Here is a 16,795-nt window from a genome sequence, read left to right on the forward strand (position 1 = left end):
CTCATACGTATGAGGCAAGTGCTCCACTACTGAGTTACAACCCCAGCCCCCCAGCCCTTTTTAAAATATTTTATTTAGGGGGCTGGGGATGTGGCTCAAGCGTTAGCACGCTCGCCTGGAATGCGCGCGGCCTGGGTTTGATCCTCAGCACCACATACCAACAAAGATGTTGTGTGTCCACCGAGAACTAAAAAATAAAATATTAAAATTCTCTCTCTAAAAAGAAAGATCTCTCTCTCTCTCTCTCTCTCATAAAAAAAATTCTCTAAAAAAATATTTTATTTAGAGACAGGATCTCGTTCAGTTGCTTAGAGCCTTGATAAATCACTGAGTCTGGCTTTGAACTCACCATCCTCCTGCCTCAGTGTTCTGAGCCCGTGGGATTATAGGTGTGTGCCACCATACCCGGCGGAAACCCAAGTTTCTACTCCAACTCTTATTGGGGAGGCCTCTCCAGAACCAGTAGGGACTGAGCTTTTAGCCTGGACTTGGGCTCCCCAGTGGGGGCTGGGCAGGCCTGAGGGGATAAGGGAAGGCTGTCTGGCCTCTGTCTAAACAGGATGTGTTCAGGCTGGCCAATGGTAATGGGTCACTTCGAAGCCAGTAAAGCGTAGGCCCACTCGACCCTACCTTACATGGTCCAGTTCATACACACACACCACATGAAATGAGGGGGTATGTGAGAACAAGCAAAGACCCCAGTGCCCTTATTCCTCTGTATTATTCATGCTAAATTCACATGAACAGCAGTTGCTAGTAGATTCCTAAAGGGCCCCAGGGGAGTACAGAAGGGTTTGGGTGCCCTGGGCAGGATCTTTTAGCGCCTGGATTGAGGTGAAGGATCCGCAGGGGCCCAATCCTGACACAGCCACTAAGGCTGACTTCCTGGGAGATGATGTCTCTGTCTAGAGGCCTGAAGGATCTAGCAGGAAACAAGAAGGACATTCCAGGCCCAGGGGAACAGCATGTACAAAGACTCAAAGATGAGAGACAGCATAGAGCTCCTGGAAGAGGTTTGGGATCCCGAGGGGCCCAATAGGGGAAGAGGAAGATGTGATGCGGCAACCTTAAAAAAGGAGGCTTGTGCAGAAAGAGGCAATGTTTATGGGTGAAGGAGGTGGCCAAGGGCCCAATCCTAGAGGAAATGCAGGGTTTAGTGGTGCTGGAGTCTGGGAAGAACATTCCTGGTAGAGGGAACAACAGCAGAAAAGACTTGGTGGCAGCTATGGGGAATAGCCAGGGAGGTGGGTCTTTCCAGCTTTTGATCGGCTTAGAGCCAGCCCCTGGGGCAGGTTGGGCAGGAGAAAGCTGAACCAAACCTCATCCTGGCCCTGAGCCATGGTGACTCCTCACTGCTCCCCCTTCCTGGTGCTGCCCAACCAGCTGGCCCACACCCCCTCCAGGCCCCTTCCCAACACTCCCCCTCTCCAGGATCCGGTTCCTGGGCCAAAGAGCAGGCGGCGCCTGGGGCAGGGGAGATGAGAAAACCAGAAAGTGGGGAAACCTGAGCCAGCAATGCTAGGCGGGCCAGGGCCTGCTCAGCCTGCTAGGCCCGGGAAACAGGTTCCCCCGAGACTGGGGCAGAGGAGGGAGTGCCGGTGTGGCTGCCACCTTCATCCTCGGGGTATGGGGGGAATCTCTGAGGTCCAGGCTTTCTGAGGCCAGCCTTCATATGCCAGGCCAGAAAGGCAGGATCTCTCTCAGGAAGTGCATCAAGGGGCTCCCCTTTTCTGCTTCAGGCAGGCCAGGAGCAGACAGGGGATGCACGTAGCAGGAGGCCAAGAGGTGGCAGTTCAGTCCCCACAGCACAGCCTGGAAGAGTCAGAAGGAAAAGAAGCAGACATGAACACTATTGGGTACTGCCAGGAAAAGTCGGGCCAGGTGGAAAGGCTGGGGTGTTAGGGGAGGAGCCTGTCAAGACTCTCCTGCCTGCTGACAGCATCATCACCCAGGGTGGGGGCTGGGCCAATTTCTCCCAACTGTAAATCCCACTGTTGGCCCAGAAACCCCTCAGAAGCCTGTTTCTCTGTCTCTACCCCTCCCCAGCCCATGTGACCAGACTGGTACCATGGTGGGCCATGGAGTTGGGGGCAGTGTAGGGTTGAAGAAGATGCTTGGCACACTGGGGAGGAGGCCTGACTATTTCCCTTCGGGTTGCCCTATTCCCCTTTCAGGTCAACTAAGTGGAACTTCATACTATTGGGCATCCTGGGTGATTCTCAGGCAGAGCTAAAATAGCTGAGTAGTCTTTTGAGGGGAGGACAGAAGGAATATGGGTGTCAGGGAGACCATAGGGTAAGGGCAGTCAGTCCATAGCAGCTTGGTAGCAGAGTGAGGAATTGACTCTCTGGCTTCTTGGCTCATATTCCCTCTCAGATCAAGATGGAGTGTTGCAGGGCCTTGCTCTCTTATTTGTTCAATAAAGATTTACTGAACTCCCTTAACTCCACATGGGGCTCTAGGACTCAGAACCAATTCTAAGCACCTGTGTCTGGGATGGCAGGCCTCGGCTCCACATGGGTTCCCTAGTTGGTCCTTCTGTCCTGGAAGTTTTTTCTTTTTCTTTTTGGTTCTGGAGATTGAATCTAGGAATGTTTTTGCCACCAAGTCACATTTCTGGTCCTTTTTTATTTTTTGAGACAGGGTCTCATTAAATTGCTTAGGGTCTCTCTAAGTTTCTCAGAAACTTATCTCAGCCTCCCCAGTTATTGGGATTACAGGTGCCCTGCCAGATTCTGTCCTGGGTTCTCAAAGCTCCTGAAATGCTGCCCTCTTCAGTCACCATAAGACTGATGGTCATATGCCCCACTTCTACCAGTCTCTACTTCTTCCTCTCTGCAATGGGGATAATTGCTTCTTGGTGTGATTGGGAATTATGATTTCCAGGACTGGTTTCAATGGGATCTTTTTTTTTTATTTTTTAAAAAGAGAGAGAGAGAGAGAGAATTTTAATATTTATTTTTTAGTTTTCGGCAGACACAACATCTTTGTTTGTATGTGGTGCTGAGGATCGAACCCGGGCTGTACGCATGCCAGGTGAGTGTGCTACCGCTTGAGCCACATCCCCAGCCCTCAATAGGATCTTTAGATCCCTGAAGTTGAAGGCAAAATTGTAGAAAGCTATACAATATTACTCCAAATAATATCATATAACAACATATTACAATGATACAAAATGCTTAGCCTACCCCTGACACAGAGCAAGGACTCAGTGAGGATTCACTGCTGCAATAATACTATTTTTTTGATTGATTATTCAGTCCCCAAATTATCTATGAGAGAAATTGGCCTTCCATCCTGTAATGAGGCTCAAATCTAACTCTCTTTCCTTCCCCTTGCCTCTGTCCCTCCCCTTCCAGGTCACCTAAGTGGAACTTCATGAACAAATCAGTTGAGTCTCTTTCCTTCTGGACCCTGCAACCTGTAGGTGTTGTCAGGTCCTCACAGTTCTGCCTTAGTGTTCATGATGATGCTGATAATGCCAGGGTGGTGACAGCAGTGGATGGGCTATGAGGACACCATGGAGGCTGAGAAAGGATGGAAGAGAGGGTGCTTGAAGCCATAGTGAAGGTGACCTCGCTGCTGTGGTGGTGGTAAAGTGGTAATAACCTCAGTGGTGGTTATGGTACAGAGGAGTGAGGATAAAGAAGGATGACTGTCACAGGGTTTTATTGTCATTCCCCACCCCTCCACTGGTGCTGGGGATTGAACCCAGGCCCTTGAGCATGCTAAACATGCCCTCTACCACTTGAGCGTCACAGCAATTTGAATGAAGCATGACAGAGAGAGGAGGTGCAGACACAATCACCATAGGTACCATAACCCCAGTTGGTGTTTCCTCACCTCAAATGCCCAGCCTCTGCTCAAAGCATGTGGGTAGCACTCTGCTCCTGAGTCCTCAGCAGGATCCTATGATCTGTCCCACACTACAATATAAATCATCAGTCAGTGGGTCAGAGGGACAGAGGTTTGCTCCTAGGAGTCTTAGCCAGGAACAGAAGTAAGGAAGGATAAGAGAAAGAAAGGGAGAAAGAGTAGGAAGAAAGAACAAGAGAAAAAGGAGGAGGGAGAAGAAAAGGCCAGATTGAGACAGGGGAAGGAGGAGAAAGAGAAGGAGAGATTATGGGAGGAAGAGGAGGGAAATGAAGGAGACAAAGCTGAAGGGAGAGGAGGAGAAAGAGGAAGAGGGAGAGGAAGGAGAAGAGGAGAGGGAAAAAGAGTTGGAGAAGGAAAGAGTAGAAGACAGAGAAGAAGCAGAGGACAAAGAGGGCCAGAATCTCTGGGGATCTTGGCAAAGTGCATAGGGCAGGGAGAAGTAGTCTTGGCTGATGAGGACATGACCTTGGAGGTTCAGTTGAGCAGAGGGTCCCTTCCTGAGGTCAAAGTGAGCCCCTGTTCAGTTGTTGAGCCCTTGGGTTATCACAAGGCCATTTGAAAGCAAGTGTCCCTTTTAGGAGAGGCCTCAGTTCATTTGATTTCTCTGGGATATGGAATTATAAAGGATAGTCTTTGGGAGCCGCTAGCTTGAAATAGAGCTGGTTATTGAGGTGATCACGGAATGGGGGAAGCATCTGGAGGGCCGGACAGAACTGTTGGCTGGACTGCTCCGACCTGGCCCTAAGCTAGAGGCGGTGGCCCGCGGGAAGGTCCAGCAGTGTCAGGAGTCCCAGGGGCTGCACCGCCACCTGCTGAGCAGCCAGGGCAGTCCCAGGTCCTGCGCTGCTGGGTTCAAGCTAGGTGCCTCGGGCGCGGTTGGCGGCGAGTGGGAAGGAGGGACGCTGAAGGGGGTGCGCAGGTGAGCGCAGGCTGGTTGCTTCCCGGCGGCGCCAGCCCTTCTCGCCAGGGAGTTGAGTGCCCGGGTAAACACCAGTCGCGATGTGCACGGTGTATCCACGGAGAGACAAAGCCAGGGCGGGGCGGGGGCGCCGCCCGCGAAGCGGGGGCGGGGATGCGGGGTTCAGATTAGCCTCCCCTGGCATGGGTTGCCCACCGCCTGGGAACGCTGAGCCCAGCCCGAGGACAGGTGGAGCGGGGGCGGGGCGGCGGCCGGGCGGGTCCCGCCCCGGGGGTGGGGCCGGCCGGGCGGGGCGGGGCGGGGCCGTGCTATGCAAATGTCGCCCACGGGCGGCCAATTGCTGGCGCTCCCCGCGCGGCTCCGAGCGCCCTGTCCCGCCAGCGGCCGCGAGACCAGAGCAGAAAGCGAACGAACCGCGGCGGTCCTAGGAGCCCCAAGCGCAGCGTAGGGCCAGGGCGCGCCTCGAGGAACCGTGCAGCCCAGCGCGGCCGCCCGACCTCAGTCCAGCAACCAGGCGAGCGCAGCGACACCGGGCCGAGCCAAGCGCAGCGCCCCGAAGCCGAGCGCGCGCCACCGTCCGCGCCCCGCGCTGGGGAATGCGCCCTCGGCGCGCCGGCCAGGGGGCGCCCGCAGCCCGCCCCGGGGGAGGCGGCCCCGAGCGCCCCTGATCCTTCCCATGGCCCGGGCTGGGGCCCGGGGCCTCGGCTGCTGACGTGCCCCAAGCCCGCGGAACCAGTTAAAGCCGCGGCCCCGGTGTGGATCTGTGCTCAAGCGCAGCGGCAAGAGGGTGCGGGCAGGGCCATGGCCCCGGGGGGCCGCTAGAGCGGGCCGGCCCAACAAGAGCCGCTCCGCCACCACTGCAGTCGACACCGCCCGGGCGCCCAGGCCCCACCGCCTCAGAAAAGGTGAGTGCAGCGGTAACCGGAGGGAGTGGGCAGGCGGCCGGGCCACCTCGCGACCCCTCTGGGATCCGCGGCACTGCAACTCTGCAGAAGTGTCCAGTGAGCTAGACTCGGCAAGCCGAGGCATTGCCCGAAGACGCAGGAGGCTACAGGACTAGGGTGGGCTTCGTACCTGTCCCAGCGGCCCGGACCACTTAGCTCTGGGGCTGTATAATGATGCATGGATGTTTGGGTGATGTGGCCTGTGGGGTCACCAGTGTGCAAAGCAACTTTTTCCCCCACCCGCAGGGATCCGAATAGGTGGATACCTTCACCCTCACGCTCCTGGAGCTGGAGTTCCGATTCCCCTTCTCCTGTTTTCAGTTTTCTTTCCCATTAACGCCTGAGGCAGCACTCTTCTGCATTAGGTACGCCTGCCCTGCCTCAGTGTCCCTATCTGAAGACCGGGTCAGTCAGAAGGAAAGCGCTATACTGGCAGCACCCACGGGGGTAGGGGTTTGCCCTGATCAGTAGGGCAGGAACACAGCCAACTCAGAGGTTTTTCTCCTAGCATTTTGCCATCCCCTTGACCCTCAGCTGCATCTTGGGTTTGCTTTTACAGCAGGGAGTCCTGCTTGGGTTTATGGGTCCCCTGCATGTGGAAGTGGAAATGATCCTGTAGTCAAGCCCCTGTTTGAACCCAGGGCCCCACTACTTAAGTGTAACAGGGTCAATAGGGGCTTGATGGGCTTGCCTGGAGCAAGTAGGACAGGAGGATGTCAGGGTGGCCCAGGAATTAGGTAGTGCTGGCAAGAGGAGTCCTTTGGAACTAGAACTGGGGACCTTGATGGATAAATAACTCCTAATTTTTGAGATAGCTGCATTTTGCCACCAGCCGATTAGTGACTGGAGAGAGGACAAATGGAAGGCACCAATGTTTTCACCCTGGAGCTGAGCCAGGTTGGAGACCCCTTGTCCTTCTAAATTCACCCAGTTTGTCTCCCAGAAGCCACTATCCTAGTTGCAGAGATGGGAAAACTGCCCAGGGATCAGGAGACTCATCCCAGCCCAGCGTGTTAGATGGAGCTGGGGCCTCTTCCCAGGCTACTCAGGGGGGTGTGCCTGGACCCCATGGGGTATAGTGTCTGGGTAAGACAAGGGCACAGGCATACCTACCCCAACTGCTCCCCCTCAGTTCTGAAGAAGCCAAGCCCGGAAGTGCAGAGGTGGGGGCCAGAGAGAAGGCCAGCAGCCCTAGCTTCAGTCCTTGCTGCTCTGCATACCTTGGGGTGGGGGGAGGATGGAGCCAGGCCCAGGTGACCTTGACTGGAAAACCCTGGCCACAAAAGCGGGGTTTCAGTCCCAGCTATGCTGGGGCTGCTTTGCTTCCTGGTCCATGAGGTGTTGGGGGAGGGGGAGCCAGCCGCCAGGAAGGAGCTGGGGGGTGGGTGGGTGGTTTATATCTGAGGGGTTGAGTAGCTGGTGGGGTGCTCTTAATAATTTCCTCCCCATGTTCCCCCACAGCCCCTGTTTCTGTCTTATTTCCATCTAGGCAGTTCTCAGTTCAGAAGAGCCAACCTCCCTTTCCTGAGGCAGGCTGTCCACCCCCCACCCCTCACTGAGCTTGGGAGGTCTGGATCAGGCTGGACAATTCAACCACCTGGCCCCCTGTCCAGCCCCCAGGTGCCTCCGGACCTCTTCCTCTAGCCGCCCCTTCCCTGCACCCCTTGCCAGCCCCAGCTCCTCGTTTCTTTGTTCAGGCGTCTCTCCTCCGTCCCTCCCTCTCTCCTCCCTCTCTCCTCCTCCCTCTCTCCTCCTCCCTCCCTTACTCCCTCCCGCCAGTTTTCCTCCTCTCCCTCTCAGCCCTCCTCCTCCTGGTGGGCTCCCAGGTGGCGGTGGCTGTTCCTTCTCTGTCCACCCATTTGAATCTGTTCCGATTTGGGGGCTTTTAGGGGGCTGGGGCCAAGTAGAAGGCATCTAGGGGCTGACAGAGGGGAAGGGACTGTGGATACCTCCTCCCCCTTTCCCTTTCAGTCCTTTCCCTCTTCTTCCTTCCTTCTCCTTCTTTCTGCCATCATTAGGCTAAAGAGGGAGCCTGGACTTAGGCCTGAGACCCCAGCGGACTTCACATCCCCCATTCACCTCTCTCAAGGGCCAGAGCATTGTAGGAGGTCCCTGTAGGGGCACTGTGGGAAGTCCCCCACCTTTCTGGACACCTTGGGTGAATCTAACTTCTGTCCTTGGTGACCCTGACCTTTGTCACCATGAAAATGGATGCAAGAAAAATGAGGTCACGGGGAAGGGGTAGATGGGAGGCAGATTGACAGGAGCCCCCTGCTACATAGAATCAAAGCTCTCAAAGGGACTGAGAATGCATCCTCCCAAGCCAGGACAGTATCTCCCAGCTTTCCTGAGCCCCACCCCACTAGCAGGTCAAGTTCTTGAGCAAAGTCATGCCTGTGAGGACCTGCATAGGCATGCAGGTATTGAAGTGTGTACATCCAAGACTGTTAGTGGGGGGCCTCCCAGGTGGGTGAGGGGGGTTGCACAGCCCTTTCTCCCACCTATCCCCCTTATCAGAGCCTGCTTTTCCGTCAGCACTAGCTTTGTGCCCCAGCAGACTGGGGGGGGGGAGGGGCTGGTTCTGATTCTCCCCACCCCCAACTGGCCTCCTCAAGAGGGAGCATCTGGGATGGAGGATATCTTAAGGAACATGAGAGGTGTGCCAGGCATTCTGGAGCCATGTTCCCACAGAGAGCACCACATGAGGAATAAGCCAGGAGGCCTGAAGCTGTACTTCCTGTTTGAGGAACCATGAGTGGTCTGCCTTGGCAGGAGAGAAAAGAGCTCAGGGGATTTGGGTCTTGGGAAGGCATGAGGGTCTGTCCAGTGAGGCCTAAGAGTCCGATGTGATGCCTGGTTCTTGCCTCAGCATTAGTTAGCAATGTCAAGGGAGTAATAGGCCATAGTGCCCCCCACCCCCAAAAGAGTCTTAGAAATGGGCCTGGGTCTTACCTCCCTGGGAACAGACAGGGCAGACTAAGGAATGGGGCTTACATTATCATTCTTGATGACCCCCCCAACCCATGCTTCCGTGTGTGTGTGTGTGTGTGTGTGTGTGTGTGTGTGTTGGGGGTGGTAGGAGTTGGCGCTGGTTTATGCCGGGAGGGAGCAATATGTTCTGACAACTGGTGCTGGGCTGCGTTTACCCAACAGCCAGCCTGCCTGGGGAGACAATATTTGAAAAACATAGTATTGAAACTTGGATCTGCTAAGGATGTGGGGGGTCTGAAGGAGGTAATTCAGCCATCTCATACCCTGCCCCAGGCCCACTGGCCATCCTAGCTTCCCTTCTTCACCCTCTAGGGTCAAAACTGGAACTTTTCCTGGCAGGAAGTCCTTCTGCCTGTCTGACCTGGGTCCTTCCTGCTTTGATTTTAGTAAAGTTGAGCCCTGCTATTCTGTACATCTCTTTTTCCTTGCTGATGCTGTCCCTTCTGCTTTAGGCTGTCTGTGTGTGTCTTGCTCATCCTCCCAGTTCTCTCCCGTGCTTCTCCACACACCAATAATCAGGTCCAGATTTCCCTGCATCCACTGGGAGGGAAACTTTGGCTAGAGCAGTCAGGGATGAAACCCATCTCTTCCTCCATTGCTCAAGGTGGGAGAGAGAAAAGGAGTCCACTTTCCTGGCAGTGGGTGCAGGGGAGAGAGCCTACTGGGGATTGGAGAGGGCTCCAAGATCACCTGCTCATGCTAGACCCTTTGAATGTAATTCAGGATTCTATGAGGGGTAGAATTTAAGTCTCCAGCTGCTCCTCATTAGCTCTGGTGATCCCAAGCCACCCACCATGGCCTGGTCTTGTTTGTCCGTGACACTTTCCCAGACAAAGGCAGAAGAGCATATATCAGGTCTGCACACTGGAGCATTCATGGCCCCAAGTGGGGTGTGTGAACATGAAGACCCCCCCATTACTCTTTTTGTTCAGGTAGGGAAACTGAGGTACCTTGGGCAGAAATTGAATAAGGGAAATGTTGGTAAGGAGGGAATCCCTCATGTGCTTCATACATTCCAATCTTGTTCCTCTCCTAGGTGTCCAGAGACCAAGCCTGCTTCCTGGGCCCTAGGCCCCTCCCACAATGCTTGTCACTGGTCTCCTCCTCTGGGCTTCCCTACTGACTGGGGTCTGGTCAGCCACCCCTACCCAAGACCACTTCCAGGCCACTCCCCGCGTCCGGCTCTCATACAAAGGTAAGAGGCTGCCTTGATCTTCCCCAAAAATCTTTCTTTCTTCAGAGCACTTGACTCCACTGCACATGAAAGAGAAGAAGGGTCGGGGCAAAAAAGGGACAGATTGTACAGCCACGTGGGTTTTCCTGGGCATGGTGGGAAGGGCAACACAGGAGATGGAGTCTTGCTGGAAAAGGCTGGAGACTGGACCACTTAAATATTTTGACAAAGGGTCCAGAGTCTGGGCATCTATGTTCCTGGGCTATGTGGCTCACGGTGTTCAGGGAATCTGTCTCTGATTCCCTGAAGGTGACAGCTGAGGAAATGGGTATGTTATTCCTTCTAAACCTGCAACTGCTTTGTAGTGTATGCTGGTGTCCCGGGCAGCCCCTGGGTGGAGATATTGAGGCAGACACTGGAGCCTCACCAAGCTGGAGGAGCAGCACCTCCCCTGTTGGAGCATGGGTTCCAAGGAGCCTTCCTATGATTTCCAAGTGGGAGGGGTTCCCAGGAATCTGGGAGTCAGTCACTGTGGCCTGTTATAGGTTCAGGGAAAACTCATGCTATTATGAGACCTTGCTCCCTGGATCCCTAGTGAGACTTTGATTGGAAAATCACTGGAAGGGTTTTTATTTGTTTGTTTGTCTTTTATTTTATTTGCTTGTTTATTTTGTAATGAGGCCACACTGTGTTTCCCAGGCTGATTGCAAACCCCTGGGCTCCAGCCATCCTCCGTCCTCTTGAGTAGCTGTGACCACAGGTGCATGCCACCATCCCCAGTGCCATTGGAAGGTTTTAATGATGTGTTGGAGTCTGCAGCTAGTTCCCAGCTCCATCACCTTCGCGCCTAATCCACTTGGGCAGGTGAATACATGGTGCACGCACCCAAGAGGACATATAGCTCACCTGGCTAGCAACTTCCTCAATGGAGGATGTGGCCTCCAGAGTCCAACCTGAGCTTGGGGAGAGGGGCAGTGGCCATGCCGGGGTCTGGGGAATCTGGGGTCATTGCTGAGTTCTCAGCCTCAGCTGTTCTTTGGCCAGAGGTAACTTTGTCCAGCCTCCTCTGCCCTGGGTGGGGCCAACTCAGCCTTGGCTGGCCAGATTTCCGGGCAGCCATATTGAAAGGCTGGGCTGACCTTTCCTTCCTCAGGCTTGGCTGAGACCCAGCCCCCATCTTACCAAATGCCCCCCCCCTCTCTCATAGGGCCCCTCCCTGGCCTCATGCCACCCAGGCAACTAGATGGAAAGAGTGGGGAGTGAGCTGCCTATCATCAGCTTTCCTAGCCCCTCACTTCTGGAATTTCTGAAGATGGGCCTGGAGGGAGTCCTCAGTACGGCCTGGGAAATGAGCAGAGAAGAGTTAATCCATTCGGGTTAGAAAAGCACCCCCCTTTCCCAGGCTTGGGTAGGTGAGATATTTATTCTGCTGATACCTCCACCCTTCCCTGGTGGAATTCTTCAGAACAGATTAATAAATCTTGAAGGGGTCAGGTCCACTCCTCAGTCCTTCCCTGCCCAGGGTGTCTGCAGGGCCAGTGGAATATCTCCTTCCCTCACAGAGGCAGGGAGGGGTGGCTTGGGTTCCATACCCTAGGGATCCTGTGTCCACTCTGGGTATCATTCTTGTTATTATCCACACAAGGAAACAGGGAGGACAAGACATTCCTTTTAACCTTCTTGGACCTCCAAGGGTAAAGGGGCAAAGGCTTTTGTCCCTGTTTTCCAGAGAGAGAAACTGAGTCTCAAGCAAGGACAGAGCCAAGGTCAGTCAAGCAAGAGGCAGAAGCGAGGCCAGAAATAGAACCCTGGTGTCCTGGCCTTGCCAGCGCCCACATCTTGTTGGGTCGATTCCCTCTCAATTAGTTCTGAAGCCGACACCCACAGTGACTAAAAGCCATGCTTGCTGGCAACCAGCCTAGGGTGCCCCATGCTGTGGAGGACTGGGGTGGGGCTGGAGGTTGTCTGGGGCCACCCCCTCCCCAGGCAGGTTTACCAGCAGAGAATGACTGTCCCTGTCCCCACCTGCCCTGCATTCTAGTGTTATGCTTAATTGCTTCAATTTAGCAGATTCTTGGGCACCTATTGTGCACCTGGCCCTGGCTGAATGCTGGTGACTGCTGTGGATGAGACAAGGTGCTCTCAGGTAGACAGCTGAAAAGACAATGGATATTCAGTTGATCAGTGCCCTGGGGAGCCAGTGTGCACTGTGCACTGGACGCTTTGAGTCCTTCATGCTAAATGATCTCAGCTGATTATATATATACAAGTGTCCCCCAGTGAGGAGAAGGCCCTCACCAAATGCTTGTGGAGAAAGAATGAAGACCAAGGCTTAGAGAAACTGGGCTCCCACAGCTAGGCTACATACTAGGAAATGAGGAAGGGAGTTTTTCCTTCCAGGGTACACAGGAGGGGCATAGAAAGGGTTGTTCTCAGAAGCACCGCTGGCCACTTGTGCTCCCTGACTCAGTTTCTCCTTCTGTGCTTGGATATATATATAGCAACTGGCAGCCCAGGCCTCAGGGATCCAGGGTGGACCTCCCCTTTCCTGCTGCAAGCAGGAGTACCAGTTCTAGCCTGGGTAGGGCTAGACCCTCCAAAGCAGAGGTACTGGCATAAGGGGTCACACTGTTCAGGCCAGATAAAGGAACAAAGGCAGGAACTGGTGCCAGACTTGGGCTTGCTGCCCTGCCCGCCCAGGCACCCCAGCCAGATTTAGAACTAGAAGGTTGTGAGGTCAAAGAGGCCCAGAGTTCATTCAGCTTGGTAACTCCTATGGCCGATCTCCTTAGCTTCCATCAGCAGCACAGACAAGGTCAGGTCCAAGTGAGGGGTAAAATGGGACAGTTTTCCAGGAGTTGGCAAAATGCTCTTTGATTCTGGGTTCTGGAGAATTTATGGATGCCTGGGACTGGGGCCCTCTTCCCCTCCCCACTTTCCCAAGGTCTGGAGTCCCTTTCACCCACAGTCACAGACTGTCTCCATGAAAAAGCTCTTCCTTTCCCTACCCTGAGATGACTCTAGGCCCTGGGGTACCACCTCCATCCCCTGCAACAGTAGGGAGGTGCAAGGCCCTGCCCGGTCCTTTGTTTAGCTTGGGGAGTGTTTACTTTTTCCCAGGAAGCCGCCCTTCAATGCACTGCTGCTGCCTGGACTAGCTTTGGCCAGGACTTGGGGTCAAAAGATGTTTGGTCGGAGAGAGGGATCTTGTGATGGCAGGCAGTTGGACTACGAGGAAAACTGAGGCAGGAAAAGGGAGAGGGAACAAAGGGTCACCTTGTGAGGGGAGGTCAGGAAAGATGAAAATAATGGAAATAAGGGTGGGTAGGTGCCTATTGTGATAACCAGGCTGTAGTCTCTCCCAGGCCTGAGCAGAGGCTGCCCAGTTAGTTTCCTGTGAGAAGGAGGCTCAGGGGGGGCTTCCCAGGTCACCCAGGTGGAAGATTGAAATTGTGCCTGGCTCTGCTTGATGCCTAAACCTGTTCCAGGACTGAGAGTGGAGGGTGGGGTCCTGGTGATGCTGTGGCACAACCTGTAGCCATGAGTTATAGCTTGGGTTCTAAGATCCTGCAGAGCCAGCTTCAGTGGTCATAGTATTGTTTCCCGAGGAAAGGGCTGGTGTGGCACTGGCAGGTTCCTCTTGTCTTCTGTCTACTAAAGGAGCAGAATCGGAGTTTGCTTATTTTCAGGCTGTAATTCTACTGAACAGTGTCTGCCAAGAAGCCCTCTTAAGTCAGACATGAGACAACCAGGACCCCAAAGAAAAGGGGCTTCGGTGTCCAGAGCCTCTGTGCATCTGAGCCCTCTCTGACCCGAGGTAGGGCTGGCTCCTTAGTGAGTAAGGATAAATGGGTGGGGCTGGTCGATGCTCTCCCACCTGCTTTGGCTTAGATTCTGGGTGGAGAATGGCTCAGAAGAGTAGTACCAGTCCCATCATTTGCATGTGCATCCAAGGACCAAGGTTGCCAGATCTTGTTCGGAAATGACAAGGTTGGAAGTCAGGAGAGGTCACAATAGGGGTTAAGGTGGAAGGCCTGCAGCCTTGGAACCAGGCTTAGCTACTGGGGTGGGGATGGGGATGGGAATAAGGCTGGAGAGCTAGATGATCTGTTCTTGCCCCTCAGGGGCTCCATGGCCAGCCAAACCGGGACACAGAGCTTTCAATTGCAGAGTAGAAGGAAGAGACCCAGGAGCTCTGAGGCCAAGAGTGGCCTCAGGAAGCTGACCTGGGATCAGGTGGAACTAATCGGATAGGGATCGGTGTGTATTCCAGGATGAACCAGGATGACAATTGGCCCATGGAGAAAGTAGAGACAGAGTCATTGAATTTATCCAAGAATTTGTGTGAGGCCCAGTCTGACTCAGCCGGACCATGGGCTGGGGCCTTCAGTTGTTGCCCATCAGGGTCCAGCCACGCTTTGGATGGGACTGCCACTGGTTGGGCCTCCCCAGCACAGGCCTCGTCTCCAGCTCCCTGGCATGTTGCCCGCCCCTCCCTGCCTGGCTCCAGCTTCCCTTGGCACCGAGCATGGAGCTGGTGCATGCTCAAGGAGTAAATCATGTTCCTTGGCAGCCCCCACTGCTTCGTAATCGTAAAGAATTTAAAGAGAAACCACCAGGATAAAAATCTCACCCTGGCCCATAAAGGCATCTTTCACCCTGTGGCTCAAGAGGCAAGCCAGCCTCAGAGGGGCCTTGTGGCTATCTGCACCTGTGTGTAAGCACTTCTGACCCCTTGATCCTTCCAGAGGTAGTGATAGCTCAGAAGGTGGCTTCAGGGCTATAACTTTCTGACCCCTGACTCTGGGAGCCTGCCAGCTCCACACCCAGGGCTGAGTAGAACACTTAAATTTGTTATGGTGCAGAGGTGGTGGCTGTTAAGCTGGCTGGCCCTGAAGGCAGACAAACCTCTGAGGTTGACTGTGTGACCTCAGACAAGTGCCTTAGCCTCTCTGAGCCCTGGTTTCCCCCCCATGAAAAGTAGGATTGGTAGTTACTCCCTAGAAACAGCATCCGGAAGGCTCAGGCTGCTTTGCTTGTGACCTGGTATGGGGTAGACCCTGAGCAGTGTACTTCTCTGCTCCCACTACCTCCTGCAAAATGGGGATGAATACTATTATTGCCCTAGCAGTGACGGAAGTCTCAGTGACCAGGATGGTGGCTGACAGATGAGGAGGGGGAGTGCCCCAAGGTGAACACACCTCTCCCTCTGGAATTCTAGGTTTTGTTTAGGGGGATGGTACTTGGAAAGAACTGCAAGAAGGACCCTGAGCTCTGCAGGCTGGATGGATGGGGTCAGGAGGGGAATTCCTATCACTAGCATCCAGGTATCTGGTAAGCTTCATCTGGAGGAGACAGCATCTCAGAGGAAGGGAGATTATAGAGAGGGAAAAGCAGGGGTGAGGGGCATGCAGTGCTGAACCTTGTGACTTTTAGCTCTTTTCTTATGGCAGAGGTACTAATTATGGATGGTGGGAAAATTCTAATGATAGAGATGCATTTGGGGGAGAGTGGGTGCCTTGGAAGTAGCCTCCTGCTGAGATCAACTTAGAGCCTGGTTGGGGCACCTGATCACCTCCAGTGACTCCCTCTGTGGATATTGTTGTGGCTCCTGCAGCTTGTGTTAGGGTGGCCAGACTTGGGCTGCTCACTCGGGCATCTACACAGCAGGGCAGAGAATGTGTTTGCCTCTCCTGGCCTGGTGCTGTCCTGGGAATCTGAGCCCTGTCTCAAGGGAGCCCTTGGAGAAGCAGAGAGGATTCCTGCTGCATTTTTCTTAGAAATAGCAAGAGGGCCTTTGCCAGAGGTCTGGATGCCAGAAGGCTGCAGCCTCAATCCAAAGCTCAGCTCACATGGGCGCCTGCGCTTGGCAGGCCTGCAGCCCCGCACCCAGGCTGCCGAGGGAGAGGGTAGAGTCCTCCTGGGCTCCAGACCATGGCCACTGGTCCTGACCTAGCAGAGAATGGGGTTTGGGCAGTGGCTGCTGGTGTAGGATCCAGGGAACCGGTCTGTGGTGGGGGACGAGGCTCTGCTAGGGCCACTGTGGCATTCTTACAGGAGGGACAAGAGCTAGCCAGCTGGTACATTACTGTGTAGGGCAGAGACCAACCCAAAGCAAGGATCCACAAGCCCTTGGGGCCTGGACACCTCAGCTCCAGACTCCCTTCCCCCACTCTTCCTTCTTTCCTCCCTCCCTCTTCCCCACTTACTTTCACCCACTCCTAACACTAACCTTCCCTGACTTCCTACCCCAATTTAGTCTTTCCTCTGAAGTTATAGCAACGAGCCAAGAACCTTATTTCTTCCGACTTGGGGCCCAGTGTGGATGCCCTTATTTCCCTCCATGGGCAGAGCCCTCAACTTTGTGTATCAGCCGGTCAGCATGGCCCTGAAGGCAGACAAACCCTCAGTTCTATCCTTGTTGACTGTGTGACCTCAGACAAGTGCCTTAGCCTCTCTGAGCCCTGGTTTCCCCCCCATTACATTACACATTACAACTAGCAGAGCAGTGCCTAGAATTTTGGGGACTTGTGGACTCCTGCAAGCACTGAAGCTGGGTGGTTGGCCCTTGAGGTGGCCGCAGTCCAGGGATGCTTGCAATATCATTTTGATCAACCCCTTCCTGTACCAGCACTAGGCCTGTGTGCCATACCCGTTGCCTTCTCTTAATTGGCTGCCCGCTCAGACCTGCTTGGGCTTCTGATCTAGCCTTGCCACAGCCTCAAAGCTGACCTTGAGCCCGGATCTCTATACTTTCGTTTTCCCATCAGAATATATTGGCAAGGGGGCTAAACTGTCTTTGGCATCCTATGAGGGTGTTGTGAAGAGGTTTCAGGTTCTACAGGAGTCCAAGGAGGGCAGCAGGGATAGGGGCTGGGCCCAGGGCAGGGG

The 16,795-nt window shown here is 54.4% G+C and overlaps 1 protein-coding gene across 3 annotated transcripts in view; it reads left to right on the plus strand.

Moving 5' to 3' along the window:
* The first annotated feature begins 5,161 nt into the window (after nucleotides 1-5,161).
* Sema3f (semaphorin 3F) overlaps nucleotides 5,162-16,795 on the plus strand; it is a 29,236-nt gene continuing 17,602 nt past the window's right edge. For 2 of the 3 annotated variants that reach the window (XM_026383749.2, XM_026383751.2), the window contains exons 1-2: nucleotides 5,162-5,700; nucleotides 9,767-9,925. In XM_026383749.2, coding sequence (XP_026239534.1) covers nucleotides 9,814-9,925 — 112 coding nt within the window. In that variant the 5' untranslated portion in view covers nucleotides 5,162-5,700; nucleotides 9,767-9,813. Of the gene's footprint in view, nucleotides 5,701-6,012; nucleotides 6,105-9,766; nucleotides 9,926-16,795 lie in introns of those variants that run through there. The other variant, XM_077795261.1, reaches the window with a different exon arrangement.

Source organism: Urocitellus parryii, chromosome 2, assembly GCF_045843805.1.
Source record: "Urocitellus parryii isolate mUroPar1 chromosome 2, mUroPar1.hap1, whole genome shotgun sequence".
Lineage (NCBI taxonomy): Eukaryota > Metazoa > Chordata > Mammalia > Rodentia > Sciuridae > Urocitellus > Urocitellus parryii.